The sequence below is a fragment of the Dromaius novaehollandiae genome, chromosome 7 (assembly GCF_036370855.1).
Source record: "Dromaius novaehollandiae isolate bDroNov1 chromosome 7, bDroNov1.hap1, whole genome shotgun sequence".
In the NCBI taxonomy this organism is placed as follows: Eukaryota; Metazoa; Chordata; class Aves; order Casuariiformes; family Dromaiidae; genus Dromaius; species Dromaius novaehollandiae.
The window spans coordinates 42048968-42070650 of record NC_088104.1 but is presented as its reverse complement, the minus strand read 5'-3'; the positions used below and the strand labels follow the sequence as shown (position 1 = coordinate 42070650).

At 45.7% G+C, this 21683-nt stretch overlaps 1 protein-coding gene across 1 annotated transcript in view; it reads left to right on the top strand.

The window, feature by feature from the left end:
• The first annotated feature begins 9575 nt into the window (after positions 1 to 9575).
• The window catches only part of BARD1 (BRCA1 associated RING domain 1), a 46024-nt gene continuing 33916 nt past the window's right edge, over positions 9576 to 21683 (top strand). The window contains exons 1-3 of the mRNA XM_064515351.1: positions 9576 to 9809; positions 9977 to 10033; positions 13435 to 13580. Coding sequence (XP_064371421.1) covers positions 9658 to 9809; positions 9977 to 10033; positions 13435 to 13580 — 355 coding nt within the window. The 5' untranslated portion in view covers positions 9576 to 9657. The remainder of the gene's footprint in view (positions 9810 to 9976; positions 10034 to 13434; positions 13581 to 21683) is intronic.

Below are 21683 nucleotides of genomic sequence, written 5' to 3'. Positions count from 1 at the left end.
CTTCCAGTTGTTTTGGTTTGTTCCTTTAGTTTATACCAGCTCTATGCAATTCCTAGAATAAGCCCTGTAGTTCCACACAGTTGCTGGCATTCGGTACCCCCAGTTCAGTAATACTTCAAGAGAGTGTTTGACCTTGGAGACCCGATCTGTTGTTCCCAAATCCAGTGTCCTGCCCTTTGACTGTCAGTCAGTCTCCCTGTGGCAGATTGGCCAGTCCCAGGCTGTAGCAGAGGCCGGAGCAGACAAGGACACAGCTTCTGAGATCCAGTCAGCCCAAGAACCCTTTTCCACCAACTGGCCCCTCTTTGTCCTTTTGACCGATGTTCAGAGCCTCCGTGTTCCAGCAGAAGCATAGTACAAGGCAAGTGTATTTGTGGAAACCACTTATATAAAAAAGTTTGCTCCAAAAGTGTTTCCCTTGCTCAGAAAATCCTTGCATCTGCTCAACCTCCCTCTCTCAAGAGGCTCTACCTCTTCATCCTCCACCCCAGACTCTTGACCACCCTCCTAAGTCTGTAGCTGTGTTTTCCCACATAATAATGCATGATTTTCTTCTTTGAAGACTGCCTACTGGCTTTAAATAAGATCACTGTTTATTGTTGAGCAGCAGGCCACCAGCAGCTGAGTGCAGCATACCAGCACACACATTCCGTTTTTTTTTCCCCAGAACAGTTAGTAAATGAGTTTTATATTGCTCTTTATTATTTAGATCAATATAAGGCCTCAAGGACTCAATTTTGGGCCAAGATGTTGGTGTATGTGGTGCTATTCAGGCACATAGCAAACTTAGTCTTTTGAGTTCAACAAAGTTACTGTCGCTGGTGAAAGGAGAAGCTGCTGATAAAGCTGGGTCACACTTATCTTGTAAGGCCTGGAAAGGCACACTCACCTTTTGGTTTGCATACACAATTCCAACCAGAGCGGGGTGTTTTTTTTTTCCCCCCCCCAAAGCTAATTTGAGACCAGGGAAACTTTACATGAAAGGTGCAATGACAGGCCTTTCTCACCCTGATCATCAGAGGAGCTTTACTAGTTCAGTTCACATTTGATGCTAAGGCTCACAAAGATAACCATGCAAGGAATAGGTACTTTAAATATCAAGCGTATTCAGGATTTTACAGTGGGATTCAGAAGTTCAGAGTTCAGCTACTGCAAGGAGGTCACATTTTCTCCATGATCTTGGTGTAAACTTCTCACTGATAGCAGGAGGAGTTTTGTTATGGATGGATGGAAGGTATTACCAAGCCTTGAATTATGCCTCAACCTGCTGACTGTAATTAAAACTGGAATTCAGCTTTGCAGAATGCATTTGACAGCTGCAGTTCATAAGTAACTGAAAGTGCTGCCCAGACTTTCAGTGTAGCTTCTATTATTATGTTGCCTGCTCTGCAAAAGCTCTTTTTTTCTCATTTTCATTGCATATCTTAAAACAGATCACAGTATAAAATTAAGCTTTCCTCTAATGGAGGGCTTGCGCTCCCTGCAAAGGACTCAGAGCATGAATGCCAATGATTTAAATGCAGTCTTGTAATACCAATCAGAGTATTATTTTATTATGTCGATGGCTTTGCAACTGCCAGTGAAAGATGGATCTTCAGACTCTGTCCAGATGTACTTTACATTTAATTGAGGGAGACTGTGATACAAAGCTATTCTTTTGTCCCTTTAGAGTCTACTAATCAAAAAAAAGGAAATGATTCACTGGAACACTTCAGCAAGTTGTAGTTTAATTGGGTAGAATAGAATTTTTTTAAACAGCAAAAAGCATCCTTTGAATTTCCACCCAATTGTAGCATTAATAGAAACATCTGCTTCGTACAGAATGTGTCATGGCCATGATATATGCTCTCCATTTATACTTGCAGGTAAAAATAAAACATCTGTTATTGCAATCAAGTCTGTAGGTATTGGTCCAAATAAGCAAAAGTTTACATACTTAAGGGAATTTAATTGAAACCCATGGAGAAGTAGTTACAACCGTTTAGGGGACTGAAGCATCTGGCAAGTACGCTGTACGTAACAGATACCACCAGAGGCTGAATGATCTTTTTTGCCGTATCGCAAACATCTCCACTCCCTGCAGAGCCTTATAGCTTCAACGCCATCCTTTTCTGACCTAGGACGTGCCCCAGCCTTGCTTCCAGGACACTGACCGCAGAGGCGAATACTGTGCTGCCTCAGAAAGCCTGCGCCAGGTTTCTCATCCTCCCCTCCGTCTTCCCGGAGGAGGCTGCGTCCTGCTTCCAGGACCAGCTGGAAATACAGAGCGCATACCAAGAAACTGACTGCTAAAATCTGTCTTAAAAATCACAAATAGCCTTTACGCATCCGGGGATGGGCAGGGACGCTGTCCCATCTTCGATGCTTGCAGCAGTCCTCACGCTACCAATGTATGGGCAGAATCAGAGGCAGGAGGATGTGCTGGCTTCAGGATGAAGCGGTTTCACAGCAGGATTTTTAGGAGAACCACCCCACAAACGCAAACCCCAGCGTGTCTTCCCAGCATCCATCATCCATCCATCCAGAGCCCTCCAAGTCACCGGGCTGCCAAGGCAGCTCCGCGGGTCAGTCCCCGAGCAGGGAGCTAAGCTCGTCGGAAAGGCCAGCCCTGGGAGAGGCCAGAGGAGCGCTCGGTGTGCCCATGCGCATCGGCTCTCCGCGAGCGTGACTTGAATGCTGCAGTCCGGTGGGAAAACAAGCTTTTCCTCCTGGTTCTCTAATGCAGTCTCACTTCAGCCACCCTAATAACGTGTGCTCAAGGCAATGGGCGGCAGTGGCGCTGGGCAGACCCCGCTGCAGTGATCATGCAGCCCGTGCATGTTAATGGGCAGTGCATGGGCCTCAATGGAGCTTAAATTAAGAACACTGTAAAAAATTACAGAGAAAAGTGAAGAACAGTTATGCTCAGTGCTCAAGCTAAACAAGTCCAGGGCCAGAGGGTCAAGGAGGAATTTCATAATTGATTATGTGACTTGTGAGACCAATTCAAATCAATTTTGTAATTGGAGCAGTGGACTTGGAGAGACAGATTCAAATCTCCTTGCTGGCGCGCTCTCATTTTTCACTTTGAGCTGCCGATCGAGGGATGGCACTTTGCAAGCCTGATCTTTGCTCAGCTTCCCCCTCGCTGCAGGTGGCCACCAAAGGCCGACTTCACGGGGCTGGGAAAGGAGACTCGAAATGGGAACCCATCAGCAGGGAAAGGCTGTTCAGAAGGGCCAAAATTAAGCACAGGTCATCTCAGCCTGACCGCTACTGTGAAAATAAGTTCAGGGTCTGTAAGGCTTTCCTTATGGGGGGGCCGTGATTTTGTGAGTTGGTTGGATCAGAAAATGTATGTTTAGATCAAACAAACGTGCCCAAGTAAACAGATTAGAGGCTCACGATGGGGCCCGAGCCTCCTTAAACTTGTACAGTTTCACTGAAGTTGCTGCGAGCTTTTTGGTCTTTTTTTGCCAGCCAAGAAAAATGTATGCTCCAGCACTTAATAGGGGAAATGTTTTCTGTAAGCTAGCGAAAGAAAAAAAATGGTTGTTGGATGGCAACAGTGCATAGCATGATTTTACTTCTTTTTTTTTTTTTTTTTTTGCAGACAACAGCTGTGATCTTGCATAGCTGTAACAAAATATCGGCAGCGTATTAGAGGAGAGAGCGGCAGAGAAAGGAAGCAGCGGGGAGCGACAAAAATGAATTTGCCAGAATTATTATTCTACAACAGTATTTAAATTTAAAAAAAACCCCACTCTAATTAATTTAGTTGTTCGGGGAGAAGGTGGAAACGAGGAAGATGGCACTGAAATAGCAAGAACAACATTAGTATGGAAGGCGCCCGGCGCTACCTTGCTGCTGGCTTGTGTGCCCGGTGCCGGCAGGGAAAGGCGGCTCGGGGAGCCCGGCTGAGCAGAGGCCATTTCGGGCCAGACCTTGCTCCCGTCAGGTCACCGGGGTCCGGAAAATGCCCCGAAACATCTGGGAACCCGAGCCACCCCGAGGGGTCCTGCTGGCGCCTTGCAATGCCCCTGGGCGCGGGCGTCTCATCGGCCGCGGCTCTTTTCCCCTGTAATTGCCGCTTTGAGCGATTTTTGGAAACAGGCTGTTGCCGGCGAGGGCAACGTGCTGGCGGGTGAGGGAAATAAATGATGGGCCTCCCACGAGGTTTAAGGTCCAAAGCAACAACGTGATTGTCGGCCCTGACCTCCAGCTTAACGCGGGCTCTTGAGTTTTAAGCAGCGGGTCTTTCATTAGGGATGAGCGCGTTTGCTTTGGAAGCCTCTTTTCGAAAGAGGTCAGGTCTTCGCCGACGCCAAAAAACAAACAAAAAAAGAGCATCTCTTCAAGGCACCATCGTGGATTTATGGTAAAGGATGTGAGATAAAATTCAAGTGAAGACAGGGTAATAATTGAGGTTTTTACCTCCACTAGCAGGTCAAGGTGAGCTCTCAGCCTGCCTGCGTCTTCATTGCCGGTTAAAGGGGCTTTTTTGCAGCCATCCATTTTAATGCACGATGGCTATTTCACAGTCGGAGCCTTGCAAATTAAAGTGCTACAACGGGCGATAACTAGGGAGAAGGAGGATGATCCTGCCTCCCCCGTAACCAGACCTGATTAGGTTATTCTCGTGCAAAACAGGCATGGATATAAGTTAAAGTGATGCCAACCGGATTGAAATCCAATTAAAACAGCTCCCTCGGGGCCGCGCATCCAATTAATCGTGCGCCTTTAATGATGCCGGCGGAGTCTGAGAGTCGCATGCCGGGAGGGCCGCTGCTGCCGAGCCGGTCTGGCTGGCGACCCACAGCTGCGCGGGATCCCGGGGGGCTTTGCACGGGGCTGCCCCGGCGCTGGCCCCCGCAGCCACCGCTGCGACGAGGTGCACGGCGCTGGCTGTAGCACGGCCAGCGCGCAGCCTCGAAGGACACCACGGCTTCCCGCGGGCTTCACAGTGGCAGCCAAAGCACATCACAAGCCTGATGAGCAAGATCTAATGCTTTCTGGGCTATATCGCTGCACCCACCTCTTGGCCTCATGGTAGCTGGAGGCTGCAACCCTCCCACTGGCTGCATCTTCAAAGGCACGGACAAGCCAGTGAGCAAAGCAAGCAGGCCTGGAGACACCCAGGGTGAAATTCAGTTAATTAGAGCTTCTTTCTAGGGCCTCATTAGAGCAGAGGCTGCTTTCTAGTTAAAAGAAACACTATCCCTTCCAGAGGTGATCACCTTGCTGAAAGAGTTGCCAGGCTGAAAGCCCAGGTTTGCCCTGAGCTGGCAGCACGCGGTGCCGTGAGGCTTTGCTGCATTGCCAGGCGTGCACTGAAATAGAATATACCACCCCAAACCAAATCCAACCAAACCCAGCCCTAAAGGATTAGTAGCTCTGCAGCGAAACAGCACTGTTTGTTTTGCTGTGGGCCAGGGCCTCAGCTGGAGTAAATCAGCAGAACAAATGAAAAGCCATGGGCACCCATCCCCTTAGAGAGCTGTGTGCCAGATGTTCTGGGTGAGCCTTGTCCTTCTCCAGCATCCATTGGGAGTTATGCAAGGTGTAGGAGCTCCAGATGCCTTTCCGACCCAAATCTTGAGCATAACTCCCCAAAACAGCTGGGCCAGACCCAGCTGAGGTGAGCCAGGAGCACGGTCCAGGTCTAGAGCCCTAGCCCAAAGCTTCAAGTCTACCCTGCAGTGGGCTGTGGGACCATGTCTTGCTCTGCAAGCATCCTAGCTAAAATGCTGCTAAAGAGAGAAAACAAAGCTGAAAGGGAATCCTCTTTGCCCACTGCGTCACAGCCTGAGAGTTGGGGTGTGATAAGCCGGGGCTTGGCTTTTAATGCCAGTCACACCACCTTGCACCGGGCTGTGTCTCACCAATCTTCATGCGCGCCTTCCACATTGCTTCTTCAAGTACCTTCAGTGTTGGTGAAACATGCAAAAATTGGGTCCGTAGGCTTCATCAGCCTACACAACAGTTATAATCGTTCCCATCCATCCCCGTGAAGCAGAGCGCAGCGTCGCCGGGTCGGTTCCGCTCCGGGAATCAGCCCAGTCAGTGCTGCACCTGGAACAGGCTGACCAGGGCAGCCCAGCTTTGCTGGGCTTGGGATAAAAAAGGAGAGTGGTCATTTGGGCTGAGTTCTTTACTCATTTTTTCTTTTATTAGCCTTCAGTGCCCCCTCTAGAAATTATTAAGCGTCCCTGGGGAGGCTGGCACCCCGAAAGCAGCCCATTCCTGGGCTGGTGCTTGACGCGGTGCTGAGCCTCCGCGGGAACCTGGGGAACAACGCGGGAACCGTGCCGGCGGACCAGCTGCGTCCACCTTCGGCATTGGACCGTCCCCGTTGTAGACTCGGTTTGGGACCATTTTGCCCATAAATAGCTCTTTGCCATGCATCAGGGGATGGCAGCAAAGGCAAAGCTTGCACATGTAAATCGCCCATCATCAGGCTGAAGCTGGCTGGATTAAGCAGGGCTGGGTTGTTGAGCGGGATTTGCAGGATCCAGAGGGATTAACGAACCCCACGGAGCTGCTCAATGCGCCTTTGCTGGCAGCATGTGTGGTACCAAAATGTGGCTGGTATTTGCGCACCTAAGGTACAAGCCTGTGCATGGCGATGCTGCTTTTGCACTGTTTTGCTACCAAACCTCAGCTTTAATTAGGGACGTGGTGTTTCCTGTTTGAAAAAAAAAAAAGCATTCATCAAAAAATCCCTTCGGGTCTGCCCTGCGTGGGGCTCAGCCGTGCCCAGGCTTTTGGGGGGAAGAGGCAGGGTTTTGGGGAGATGCTTGCACGCCGTCTCCCTTCCTGCCCTCGCTGCAGTTTGGGGTGACCCGGGGATCATGTGGGACCCCGAATACCCTCCGCCATGGGGTGGTGAGACTCAGTCGCTCCTGGATGTGCCCCAGCCGGGAAGGAAACCACCCCAGCGCCTCTTGGGTCTTATTTGCACGGCTTCTGACAGCCGTGTCAGGACAAATCCTATTTGCAAATTGAAACGCAGCCGTCCGAGCTGCTCGGGCAGGATGGATGATGTGGCCTCAAAATCCAGGAGGAAAGAAGAGTCTCCTTTGATGTCCGTAATTGTAAACTGCAGGCCTGAACTGAGTGTACTGTAAATAAGGATCATTAATCACAAGCTAAGTGCTACGCGGCTGCTGTTATTTATTATAACAACATAAATCATGAGGAACTGTTTTGGTGTTAATTTGGATTTAGTATGGATTTCTGTTTGGATTTAGTATGGATTTCCAGAGATAAAAAACATCCTTACCTGTTAAAAAAAAGGGACCGAGGAGGGGGGTTCTTCCCTGTAAATACATACAGGTGTGTATGGTGTTTTTTCCTGAGTTTTCTCCTGCTGGAGAATCGGGAAAAAATTCAGGGGACTTCAGATGCGAGGGTTTGCAATGCTTCAGGCCAGTTCCCGGTGGAGCGAAATCTGTGTCGCGACTGGGGGGCGCCGATTTGCTGGGCCCGGTTCAGAGCCCGGCACGGACGTCCCCTATGCAGCGCAGATGTGCATATTTGGGGGTATTTCTTGCAGCTCAGCTCTTGCTTGTGTGCATAAAAGGCTCCAGGCACGGTCTCCCGCTGTGCTCCCCGGGGCTCTTCGGCCCCCGAGTCCCTTTCTTCCTGCTGAGCCGGGAGGTGCTGAGCCCGGATGGTGTATGGGAAAATCATTGACCTGCCTCGTGGCATGCGCAAGATTTCATGCGGTCAGCGTTCGAGAACAACACCCGCACGGCTGCTGCTGGGGGCAAAGCACCTCTGCCCGGAGTCGGGCTTAGCTGGGGCTCGTCCCGACTAAGACATGGCCTCGATCTTTGGGAAGCAGAGATCTGAAGAACTGGGAGGTTGAGGCTATTTTGATTTTTTTTTTTTAATTTAACTGGAAAGGAAATAAAAAAGGAGTCTTTCAAATATTTATGGCTTTTTTTAAAAGCCTCTTCAAGCCCTTGAAAGCTATTCTCCGGGAGAAAATAAGATTTTGCGGAGAGGCGCTCAGCCTTGCGGGGCTCGGACACCTTCCCGCGGACGCTCTGGGCACCTTACGTCTCCCTTCGGCTACCTCCGGACCTGCGCTCGGCGGGGGCCGAAAGCCTTCGAACGGGCTTGCTTCTGCAAACGTGCAATTAAAATCGGGCCCCTGACGGATACGTAGGAGCGAACCAAGGCGATGCCACGCCGGCACCGTGACCGCGGCGCGCCGGGAAAAAAAGCCGGCGCAAAGCTCCGAGTGCATTTTCCCGACGGCTCGCGCCCTCCGTACGCCTGACGCTGCCTGCGAGCAGATTGCACCAAATATTTTCCCTTCTTTTTCCGTTTTTCTTTTTTTTTCCCCCCCTTCTCCCAGCTCAGCAAACAAACACCATCTGCAGGGCTCGCCGAGGGAAATCCCAGCCCCCGGCTGCGTCGCTGCCGCCGGGATGCCGCTCTGAGCTGGGGCGGGGGGGGGGGGACCCGCACAACAGGAGACCCTCGCACACACGTGCACCGAGCGCGCGGTCCTCAGCCGCGGGCAAGACCCGAATCCCAGCCGACCCCTCGGGAGCGGAGCCGCCGGCCGCCCCGCTGCCGGCTTTAATTAAAGAAGCGCCGTGTCTAACACCGGCAGATGTTCCCGCTGTTGGGACCAGACTAATAATTTAACGCTGGATAACGCCAGGCTCGGCGCGCGGCTTGGCCTGAAAGCGTAATGGACTCCCCCCCCCCCTTTTGGGATCAAATCCCTCGGCGTCGAGCCCCTTAAAACTTGCTATAATAACTGCGTATTTGCTGGAAAACAGCCGGGGAAGGCTGCGTAAGCCCAGTTCAGCCATCTCTTTTCCCCCCAGCCCTGGCAGTGGTTTTTCCCTCCCCCCCTCCCCAATTTCGGCGCTTCTCTGATGAAGTTCCCGCGAAGAATAACTCGCCGCCTTTAATCACGTTTGCGCCGAGATTTATGGCCTGTCGCCTGCTCCGCGGCGGGGCTCCTCCGCATGAAATGTCAGCGAACCGGTTATAAATTGCTGCTGGCGCTGCTGCTCTGTCTGTTATTTGGCTGGGAGTGTTTCCACCTGCAAGTGATAAATTCCGGCTGTAACTGCTTTATGCGCTTCAGTAATTACAGGGTACGGAGCGGGCGGCGGCGGCTCCCGCCGAGGCTTCGCCTTTTCCGAAAGCGGCAGCGAGCGGCTGAAACGCGGCCTGCGGAGAGCATCGGCCGTCCCGCGGGGCTCGGCAACGGCTCCGAACCCAGTGCCGAGCCGGCCCCTGTCCGAGCCAGGGCGAACGAGCCACCGGGCCGCTTGCTCGGGGGGGGATCAACCTTCCCGGCGGTGGCCCGGGCTGCGGACTGCCCCCGCGCCGCCGAAATCGCCCTAAAATGGCCCTAAAATGGCCCTAAAATGGCCCTAAAATTCGAGGTGCAGCGCGTGCGGCAGCACAGGCTGGCCCCGCCCCCTCCGCTGTAGCCACGCCCCATCCAGGTTGGCACCGCCCCTCCGCTGTAGCCCCGCCCCTCCGTCGTGGCCACGCCCCCAGGTATAGCCCCGCCCCCGCGCGGCGGGCTGCTGGCGGCGCGCGCGGCTCTCCAGGCTCGGCCGCGCATGCGCACGGGCGGGGGCACCGCCCTCGGCGCTTGCGCAGTGGCGGCGGGCGGCGAATTTGGAGCGGCAGCGGCGGGAGATGCGGGAGGCGCTGCGCGGCCGCTCGGGCAACCGGCCGCCCCGGGACGGCGGGGCTGGCTCCGCGCCCGCTATGCCGCCGCCGGGCAGCGGCTGGGCCCGCACCCGCGCCGCTCTGGCGCGGCTGGAGGCGGCGCTGCGCTGCTCCCGCTGGTAATGTCCCCCTTCCCCCCCCCCCCCCCCCACGCCCCGTGGCCGTTTGGCGCGAGCGGCCGTTAGGGCCGTTGGGGCGCGGCCGTTGCTGCCGCCGCGGCCCCGTGAAGCGCTCGAGGCGGCGCCCGCTAACGCTGTGGTGTTTTCCTTCCCTCCCCCGCCGACAGCGCCAGCGGCCTGCGCGAGCCGGTGTCCCTGGGGCGGTGCGAGCACGTCTTCTGCCTGTGAGTAGCGCGGGGCGGCGCGGGCTCCCCGCCCGCCTCGCTGCCGCGGTTCCTCCCCGGGGCGCAGGTGTTCGCTTTGACGGGCTCCGCGGGCGCCTGCGCTCGGCCCGGGCCGCTTGGGGTGGCGGGGTGTGAGGGGAGGTGTCGGTCTGGTGCAGGGGGTCTCCCCCTCGCGGTGACGCAGCTTCCCGTCACCTCCAACTCCTTCCTCTCCCTCCCTTCACAACAACAACAAAAAAAGCCGTCTGGAAGGGTGCTGGCTGGTGCCAAGGGTTTTTGCTCTGCTTGGGAGGGTTGGGGTGCTGCTTGGCACTTGCCCTCGCCTCTGCCGATGTAATCGTTCCCTCCTCACGCCTGCCAGAACACGCTGAGTAGCAAAACTGCGTCTGTGCGTAGTTTGTCAAACGATCTGAGTGTTTAAAAAATGGAGTAAGGATGGCAACGTCTGGCTAAGCCAGCAGGCCTGAGGAGGTGGTAGCCTCTCGGCCTAGCTTCGGGGATGTTCCCGGTACAGGCAGAGTGGCGAGTGGTTCCTGGCCCCGCAGCCCCCTTTGGGGAGGGCAGGGGAGCGTTCAGGCTGTCCTGCATGTCGCCACTTTTCATGGCGTACGACAGCAAATACAGAGAGTTAAAAAAACAAAACAACAAAAAACCCACAGTTATATACCTTAAACAAACATCTGTTGGAATTCTTCAGAAGCGTCAGTGAAACAGAGATGCGAGCTGTCCAGTAAAATGGTATGCCTCTCACGGAGATGAGGATAAGTGTGTCCTAGCCTCTGCTTTTAATCCATTCTGGGCATTTGGCATTGGCTGTTGTTTATATGATAGTTGCTATGCTAATAAAAGTGGAGAAAGGCCTGTCTTCTCTCCCTGTCTTCAGCTACACATTTCTAATGAGAGCTTAAGGTGTTAAAGGCCTGAAGGCTAAAGTAGTAGTGAAAGGTATTTTCTTGTTTTTTTGAGGAGTAACACATTAAAGGATAGTGATGTTGCCGTTGGCATCCTTGGCCCCAGGACAGAGCTATTAAAAGACATGCAAGTGATTTATTTCTATCCAGATATTTAGGTTCTCTCCTAGGTTTGGCCATTAATTGCTGTGAAGGCTTCTGCCTTCTGAAGCAATTTTTTTGTTCCTTATTCCTTTTATACTTCCTGCCCACAGAACGCTTGGTGAAATAACCCCCCAGAAGCTTGTACAGGTTTTTATAAATGTGTTGATATCTATCATATAAAATGGTTTTGACAGGTATAATGTGGATGGCTGAAGGGTAGTGTAAAGGTGGTTTAATAAATGTAATTTTGTAGTTGTCAGGCATCTAAAGCCTTGTGGTTCTATTTTGGATAACCCCTGTATAATTTGGATGATAGATCTTCAAGAACACCCAGTGTTGTTTGAAGTATTTTTAGAAAAGTTTTCAAGACATCAGAAGAAGGTGTGGTTTGTATTGATAAAGCTGGAAAGAATAGTGAATAGGAGTCCTAAGCATTCACCAGCAGCTATTTCTTACTCCAGAAAATGTTTATTTGCTGTTATCTGAATTATTGTTATGCAGTGATCCTTTCTTTGTGTGTCTGACCTTTTAGTCATCAATTTTAATGTCTCTTTTGATGGCAGGGTCTTGCATGGTGGCTATTAATTTTTTTTTTTTTTAATTAAACCTAAGGAAATTTAGATTAATTTGTTCCCAAACAAGTTTGCTAGGGGGTGGACTGAATCATCAGTATTCTGATGTGAATTTATTCTGATCCATTGCTAAATAAAGACACTTATTAATATACTTGGGAAGAAGTGGATGAATGGCCAGAGAAGGCTTCTGATATATGAGGTGAAATATGTGAAAGTAATGAACTGCAGTAATCAGGTCACACAATGTAAATGGTTCTCCCTCAGCATGGTTTTTATTATGGGTAAGGATATTTATTAAGATGAGTTCCTGCAGCTTTGTCTGAGTAGTTTTACTTAGTTAGTTATAGTTAATGGATTATGACTGCAAAAACCCAACAGCTAGAAGTAATTAGGAAATGTGGTGGTATAAAAGTCATTCCTTATTTCCCTTGCACTACCTTTTTACAGACTTGGGAGACCTGAGGCCAGCTTTCCTAGAGAACAAGAGCTGCTCTGTTCTCATCTTTGCTCTAAGTGATTTGTCCATGTCATCCAGAATATGTCAAAGCAAGAACTCTACTTCAGTCTGTGTCATCACAGCAGTGCCTTAACCGCTACATCCTTTGCCCTCTCAGTGCAGGCTTCTTAAAGCACAAAACACAAATGCTTAGCAGCCATTTTTATCTCACGGATTTCCCATCTTGAAATTAATTGAAGATGGGAGATGTGTGATGTTAGAGGCAGAGATTTTCTGAAGTGCTCTCTGCACTGGCATAACTCTCCCCTTCAGGAAGTCAGTAGTAGTCAGCATATCAGTTCACAATATCAGAAATATTATATTGGTTGATTTTTGGGATGGATGACTGTCCACTAGCTTCCAAGCTGACTATGTGTTTATAGTCTAGATGCAAAGACTTTGATCTTCTTGTGCAGATAACAGTGAGACTTATGAAATTCATTCAATCTTGGGCAAGTGAAGTCATAGCTTATATATATATATTTAATAGGATAGATGGGAGTTAAGAAATAACGATGGGGTCTGCCTAATGCAATTCAGACAGCAAATCAGAAGATGGTCTTGTTGGGCTAATCAAATGACTACAGGATTTTAGGCTCATATGGGGAGAGTAGTATTACTAAGAAGCTACAAGTATTAAATGACCTTTACTAAGTAAACCTGTGTTTTTCCCCTGGATGTTCTCCTGAGATAAATACTATAAAAGAGAAAAGTCATGCAATACTCTGAATGCCTGCAGATTCCTGTGGGACTTCTTACAGAAAAATGTTCAGACAGGTGAAACTTCACAATATCAAGAAAATTTTAAGTAGGAACAAGTGGAAGTGACAGTTCAGTATGGACTGGTTTTCTGTCACTCATTTAAAAAGAGAAGGCTGTTGAAGAATAGCCATAGCTTTAGCTGAGGTGTAAAAGAACACGGAGCTTTAACTGTTCAAGCATAATTGTTAACCACAGACAATGAGCAGAAATGGACGTTTAGCATATCTTGAAAATTTTGGTCAGCTTGTGAGTGTATGAGAACTGAAAGATGCGAAGTTCTTGATGCCAGTCTCCTAACAAGGTGCTGGACTTGGCTTGCTCAATTCTTCTTGTGGTTTGCCCTGGTAAATATATCCTCTCCTGCATTTATGACTAAGTGTTGTGTGCTTTGCAATGCTAGTTTGTCAATGTTAAAATCGGAGGTTCTCACCGAGCATTTGGCTGTGAAATGGTTGATAGCAAGTATAGCAGATAACTTATATCGGATGATGAATACCTCCATTTGACTTCCAGATCTTGTGTGGGTGACTGCGTTGGCAGAGAATGCCCAGTGTGCCACATGCCAGCCTGGGTGCAAGATGTGCAGATAAACCGGCAGCTAGATAACATGATCCAGCTTTGCGGCAAACTGCGGCATCTACTGGGTGAGGACACCGCAGGTAAGAGCAAACCTGGGTCTCTGACATCCGTTGAATCCAGACCACTCGGTTTCATTTCACACACTTTTAGAGAACAAACAGTGCAGCCCTGTTTAAGATTCTGAAAGGCTGTTCTGATTCATGTTTGAAAAATTTGATTTGAAGAGAACTGTCTGTATGGATTGCTCGTTCTTCAAATCTGTTTTACTAAGAAATCTGCATGAGCAGGTTAGTCCATAATTCATTAGAATCTGTCTTCCAAAATTAGATGAAAGTAGGATGTGTTCCAAAGTCATGTGGCAGTTAGTTGCATAAACCAGATGGACATAAGTTATCTTATGTGCTTCTAGGGGAGTGCAAATATGTAATACTACTTTGCAGTGTAACCTTCTTTAAGGGGGGGGGGGGGGGGGGTCCTGTTAAAGCGTTAATCTATTAATGCACTGAGATGCACACATGGCATCCCAGTAATCTTTGGGTTAGGTTTTTGCATGTGGTAACCTATTTGTGCTCCCTGCCTAAAAGGGGAAGGAAGCAGGTCTTGGTTCATTTATGTTGTTCTGATCCCGAACAATCAGCTAGTTTCCTACAACGAAAATTTGTCTCTGCTGACTGCTGGAATTGTACTCTAGGATTTCGTCTCCTTACCAGATTTTAGGCTGATTGTCAAAGAAAAGCACACATTCACCTACATTCATTTCACTTCATGTCTTCTGCAAGCACAGAGAGAAGCATTTTTTTATAATATCAAGTTTGAGAAAATATTAATTTAGCTGTCAGATGCAGAAAAGGTAATTCTTCCTTTATTGTTTGATGACATATTTGTCTGAATAAGTGGTTTTTCTTTTTTGTCTAATCCCATCAGTACCTTCGTGTTTAAGTGATAACTCTTTGCTGACATCAAAATATGTAGCTATTACTGAATTGTTGAGGCTAGAAGCCTCTGTCCAACTGCAAGGGAATAAATTTTTTATAAATATAAAATCCTATGATGATTGAATGTTCCGGAGCATGGAAAATGTAGATGGTGACTTAAATGGGATTTCAGGGAAACATTTTAAGATGTGAAGGCTCTTCAAGGTATGGCTATAAGAGGATCTCTAAGAGGAGTTACTTGTAATGCTATAAATACAGTACTCAAATACAATCTGTTACAATTATTGTTACTGTTTAAACGTTTTGGAGAACTTATAAATGGAAAAATTTGCATAAATTAGTCTTGGTCTGAAGCTTCATTGTATAGAGTTTAAATAATACATGTAACCCTATAACACTTCTAAAAAAGGTTTGCATGGTGTGGTTAAATCAAAGAACAAAATAAGGCTGTCCTGTGTCCTTCCTCGTGTTTTAACTTGAATTTCTGTATCTGCTTCTATGGAGATGGTTTTATTTGGAGCTAAAATTATGAGCTGATGTAGGAGATTATCACTTCTAGGCTTCATCCTGTACTAAGGATTAATGATCTTTTGGATGCTTTCGTACTTTAGTTATGGAAGAAAATCTGAGAGGTGATAATAGTTCACTGTCATAAATGCTTTGGATGCAGTAAGTAAATGTTCACACCTCTAATGACAATCAATTATGTGTCACACTGTGACAAATCAACGTGCTGTACCTTCAGAGATTTTTTCAAGCTAATCCTTTAGGATTTTTTGCCACTCTGAACTGCTCTGACAGATCTGTCACTCTCCATGGACATAAATGTCTTGAAGTTAGTATTTACAAAATGAAATGTGTTTGAGTTTGGACAATCAGGGCCTTTCTTATTAAGGGGTGACTTGCATTTTTAGAGTACTGTATCTTTATAAGATTTCTGCAGAATTTTTTTCTTCTACCTCTCTGAAAGGTCAGAAATTGTAATTTATGTTCCAGTAAAGGAAACAGACTGAAAATCAATCTTTCTGTTGAAGAAAGAAAGAGAAGCAGTTGCAATAGGGATATTTTTCTATGTGTGTTTTATATGCCTTTTGCATTTGCTTTGACACAACAGTGGCTTGTGTTGAGGCTTCTGTTTGAGATCCTTTTTGACAGTGAAGTTTCTAAGGAAAATTAGTCATACTACCCATCTTTTAATCTAAAAAGACAGATTTAGGCAGCCCAGCAAGGTGTGTTTGTGTTGTCTTTAGAAATGCGCAGAACTCTTGTGGTTCAAAAGGACAGGGTTAAGCGCATGTGTTGAATATTTCACGTATAAAAAGCCCTGTACCATCGATATGTTCTACAGCTCATATGAGAGGGATCTCACTTGGTATCCCACTGGGATGGGGATAGTTTTTTGCCAAGCAGTGTGTTTGTTTTAAGCAGCAGCAGCAAATGATTTGGGAGAGACTGCACAAAACAGCTAATACTTGTATTTTAAATTAAAGGGAAGAAGAACAAATGACACTGTAGAACAATACCAGAGGGACTGCAGTGGAATTGGCAAATCGAATGAACATACAAGTGGCTTGAAAATGCAAGCTATAGGTAGCAACAGCTGCATCTCAGAATTTGTTAGATGTTGCATCCTTAGTGGTGGTATGAGGGGAAAACCGTGGCCTTTTTACTGCTTATGTCTGGTGTTGTACCTTTACAAAGGTAGTCACCCATGGGAGTGGGAAGCTGGCTGGCTTCAAAGATGGGATGTTGGCAACAGAGCTAGAGATTTTGGGAAGGAAAGTGAGTCAAAGAGATCTTGTGTTGTGGCTGATGTGATGTCAAGTACCGGTCTATCCGTAAGTACCAATTCAACAAAAGCCGTGAAAATGCTTGAGGATAGGCTAAAGTTTTTTTTGTTTGTTTTGTTTTGTTTTTTTTTAAAAAAAGTCAGCTGCTTCAAAACAAATGAATTAATATTGCCCTGAGCTTTTGCTGGTGGAATTACAGCTGAGAAAATGGAAGCCAGAATGAGTCTTTCTCTTGTTGCTTGAACTAGTGTGTTTTTTCAGCCAAGCAAGAATGACATGCTGGCAAAGCTTTTTGGTGCTGATAAACAACATGGAAGATGGGAGAAAAGGGAGTGTTTCTTTTCTTCTGCCTGGAGCTGCATATTTGAAGCATTACGGAAGTTACATGGACCAAGCTCTGTGGCAAGACATTTCTATTGGCTTCCTGGGTTTTGCCTTTTTTGTAGGACAAGCTTTCATTCCCTGTACTCCCTGTACCTTTGGAAGCTGCTGTTAAGATGCTTCTTTTATATTGGAAAAGACTGTTTCAATCTAGGCAAGAGTTCTGTTCCTCTTGCCTGAGGAAGAAAGATCTAAGACAAAGAATAGAAGAAATGCTCTTGTGGATGTGGTTGCAGCAATTTAAGGCATTTTCCCCTTCAGATGAGACGTGTGCGGAAGCTCCAAGTTCACTTCAGTGCTGGACAAGTTTGAACAGATTTTCGTTACTTCATACTGAAACAGATTTGGGTGTGCAAGCAATTGGCAACTGCATCTCAGTTTAAAATGATATGATAAGTTTGCAAGAGCATGCCTCTCTTTGGACAAACTTTTCTTCAACTTGCGTACAGCTCTTTAAAAGAAAAAGGTCTCTCCTCAATTGCTAGGTAAAATGGTGTAAATCTAGTAAGAAATAGGATCTGAATTTTTCTAAAGAGGTTTCATACCCTACATAAAATGTACTAAAATAGAATGAGTATTGCTACCTTCAGGATGTTTCTTTCAACACATGCAGTCAGTTTACCTTACTGTGAGATGGGGGTGTAATTTTTAATTCGTGTGTATGTAATTAAGTTCAAAATTAAGTTGAAAATCTGGAGTTGTTCCATATAACCAGTAAAGGATCTAGAATGCTTTACAAGGTTAAGTACATCTTTGATAAAACTTCCAATGTGTAATTACTCTGTGGCTAATCTTGAGCACTTGCACATTTTGAGGACATCTACAAACTTTCTCGCAGAAGGGCATTAAGCATCTTTGTCCTGAGAATACGGTAGTTGCTGCAGTAGCTAGTGACTAGTATTGAATGGTCTTGTCTCTCTTCCAGCCTTCTGTAGAGTACAAACGTCCTCTCCTCTGGGAGGAGGAAAGGAACTATTAGTCCTTGGATTACTTTCATTTCCCTTCTGCCATCCATCAGGAGTTGCAGGGCTCTTTTTCATCCTATTTGATGATTCCCTTTCCAAGTAAGACTTATTACCTGCTTTTGCTCTAAAATGTAAAATTACAGTAATTAAGGTGGGTAATTAGGAAGAACTTGTTGAATCATGGACATAGTGTATAGCCTACTAGAGATAAAGAAGGTTGATTTACTGTAATGCTTTTCAGAATGAGTTTCTAAATACTTCAGCAGATTTTTCTCAGTTTGCTCTTTAAAAAGAAATTCTCATAGATTTTTCTGACAACCATTTATAGATGATTTTACCTTATTCTACATAACATAATCTGCCTCAGACTAATGGAGTCAAACTGAAAGTCTCTTATTTTCTCTTCCCCCTTTCTTGTATAGAGCTAGACCTTGCAGGTGTTGGTCAAATCTTCTTAAGCTTATGTTGATGCTGGTGGACGGTAAGACAGATTAACTTTGATTAGCCTTTCTAGCATCACAATTTAGTTTCTCATTTACTGATGTGGAGGGGAAGATGTTGAACTCCTGCTGTAACAGATTACACTGCATTTCATGTATGCTATGACATTTTTCATAATAGCTAAAGATGAGTGTTTGAATAGCTGGAATTTCTCCCCCCCCCTGGTGTTGAATACTTAACTTGCAAAATAATCATTCTTCAGTGAAGGCACTAATGTTGCACAGATGGTACCGAAGCACTTCCCTTTGATTTTTAATAAGGGACTAGTTTGTCAAAGAGATTTCTCAACTTCTGTTCTGAAACCCATAATAGAGAATAATTTGAAAGGCACACAATGTGCATCATTATATTCCTTTGATGCAGATTAATGATAGCTAAACCACATCTTCTAATTGCTCCTTTTTTCCTGCTCTAGCCTGTTATTGCATCACAGCAGAACTTGGAAATATAGTTCTCCAGTTGCAAGGCACTGTGTAGCTCCTAATATTTTTGTCTATTCTGAACCCTTTTAACATTCAAGGAGTTGAATTTTATTAATTGCCAGCGCGAAGAAACTTGTGTGTGTTATGTGCAAGTAAGTGGTTTAGCAAATGGAGGGACTTCAGTTAGCACATCAGGTATATGAATGTTACATTTAATACGTAGTTAACACTGAGTCAGTTTGTTGCGATTATTATAGGCTGGTTCTGATAGTGACCACTACTGCAGATAGTCTTTACACTATTGCAAATGCATGAAGTAATCTAAACTTAACAAGGAAGGCTGTACTGATTTACCTTGTGTCTCAGTGCATCTCTACCATTTTGGGATGGGGGAGTGACTTGTAGTTATGTATTAATAAGCAGAATTAAATCTTAATCACAGACAATTTTTTCATTCCTGTTGAGATGCAAGCTCCGTTGATTGGCTTCGGAGTTGGAGGCAGCAAAGAGTTTCTTTGGATCGATATTCTGTGAGCAATTTTCTCTCAAGGTAGTTCAACTGAATGCACTTAGCTATCAGATAATACCCTCTTTATATAAATGAACATATTAAACTGCAAGAACTTCCCTTCAGTTTCTTAGTGCTGTCTCTGCTCTCGCTTGAGCTCTGAGTCCATCAAAGGATTAGACTTTCAGGGAAGGGGTAGAGTTGCCATTTGTCCTTATGGCTTCTCCTTTTCTCTACCTGAATACACTTTGGAAATGGAGGAAAAGGGAAGCAGAGTATAAGAGTAACCTTTCTTTCCAGTTGCTTTGCAGAGCTGTTCAAATAGAGTTGATATTAGGTTCAGAGTAATCTGTAAGATGGAGTTTTTGGAGAATGGTCCAGAAATAGTATCATGGTAGAAATGCCAGTAACTTCTCTCATAGGCTGTGGAGTTTCCCTGCGTTTGTGTGGTTGATCTCTCAGTATGTGACGAGATCTCTTTCATAATGTAGATGACTTTTTGATCATATTCCATGAATGCCTCCCTTCCTTTAAAACATGCTACATTCCTTAGATACCTAAAGAAGTTGCATATAAGAAAAATAATCCTAGGAGAGTATTTATTTGGTGTATTTTTAGCAGATTTTTTTAATAACCTGACTAGTATGTCCCTGCTGAGCAACCAGTAATGAACAGCTCAGTTTAAGAACCCTTGTGATCGATTTTTCAGAAGCTCTCTTGATGCCAGAAGGGGTATATACATAGCTTCCAGTGTACCTACTTAGTTGTGTTATGCAACTTTAGATCCTGCTTGTGAAGGACAGTGGCTTTGATTGCATTTGTCACTTGAAATTTCAAGTCTTAATGTGCTATACACATCAAAACAAATTTTGGCCATCACAAAATTGTTGCACAAATAGCTTTTGCAAGCTGATTTCATTCTTGCACTTTACTTGGAGATGACTGATGGTTCTAGCAAGGTAAATATTTTAGAAGGAAATCTGCTAGTTGTGTAAACAGTGAAGGCAAGACAAGTAAATAGTAACTGCGTTTTATATTTTGCATCTGTTTGCAATCAAGCTCTTCCTTTTTTTAGATGTTATTGTCGGAACAAAATTGGATAGGATATCTTTCTGAAGGCTAGCTAGTTACAAGATTTCAGTCTCAATTTCAATGCTTTTTTTCCATTTGCACCAAGCCCTGCACTAAAGGAAAACCAAATAGCTGCAGTTCTCTACACGACAACTGTCTTGCCTGTATGCTGTAGTTTTTATTGGATACCCAAATGATTGGTTAGCTAGCCTCAAGCTGTATTCTTAAAAGGCATTTTGGTCTGATGTCTTACATATCGTCCTCGCTGAGTCTCCCAATACCTGGCATATTTCAATTCAAGAGATAAGTAGAGTAATTTAACTCAAGACTGAGGAAACACTTAACTTTGAAATGTTTATTTTGGTGTTGAATGACTAGCTACACAATTCTGCTGTAAGTGAAGTAATTTCAGACTTTGCTTTTTTGCAGGTTAGGGGTTGGGGCTGTTTTGTCTGATACTGTGGTTTATTACAGCTTGATGTGGAAAACAAGTTGTAGTTACTTATGCTAAAAATAGAGAAGGTATGGAGAAGAAAAAATTCATTACAGAGTTAATTTGCTGAAATGAAAATAATAGTACTGCAGAGAGCCTCTAAGACTTTCACTTCTAATACTCAAGACTTTGCATAGGTTTTTATTTCCAGAATGTTTTTTTTGAAAAAAATCTTAGCGCTGTTTAAAAAAGTAACAATACCCTACCTGCCTCACTAGGCAAAATGAATATTGCTTTTGTGATTCTGATCATTACACATCACTAAGGAGACTTTTGTGAACAGCAGTTTAGTCCCTGTGGTTGGAGGCAACCAAAAGGATGAGAGATGCTCGCTGCTCAGATGTCCCAAGATCCGAAGTTTCACACAGTAATAAGCCTTGAATTTGCTTTGGGAAACTTGTCCGAGTAACGTAAAGCAAGCTGGGTTTCCAAGAGCGAATCTGTAAGGACTCATTTTTAGCATTCGTCAGCACTGAGAGAGATATTGTCAAATTAAATTAGTTGTTAACTTAAAGGTCACCATGTACTCCTTAATTTAGTTTTAAGCCATTGTGGGGACTGTTTATAGCTCCTGCTCTGAACTGTTACTTTGTGCATAGGCACTACAGGATGTTCCTCTGTCATCTTAGTTACTGATTTGTAATGTGCTGCATGATTTGATTTACGTGAAATTGCTCCATTGCATTTATTTAAAGAGAAGTTTAAGATCATCACGAAGTGTAACTTTCTTGGAATTACTTACTATCAAAGGGTAAAGAATCAAATGGTAAGACACAATTACTTAGAGACTTTGTATATTCCTCTGATTCATCTGCTGAATCTGTGAAATTGGTCAAAATTTGTCAGGATGGTTTAACACTTATAAGGATGTTATGTTTGACCGTGTACTTGCAGTTCTTCTGTGTGTGTGTGTTGTTCGATTTGTGTGCACTTTTCTCTGTATTGAGACTTGGCTAAGATCATGCATCTCCAAATGGATAAATAGACTAAACCATTTGCTTTTCTGAAGTGTCTTGTACTGAACTGATCTGAGTGTTACTCTGACTTTTGAATTGTTAACACTTCGTATGAACTCTGAAATCTTTTTAGAAAAACGTGCATCTGTGCTGTATGTGTA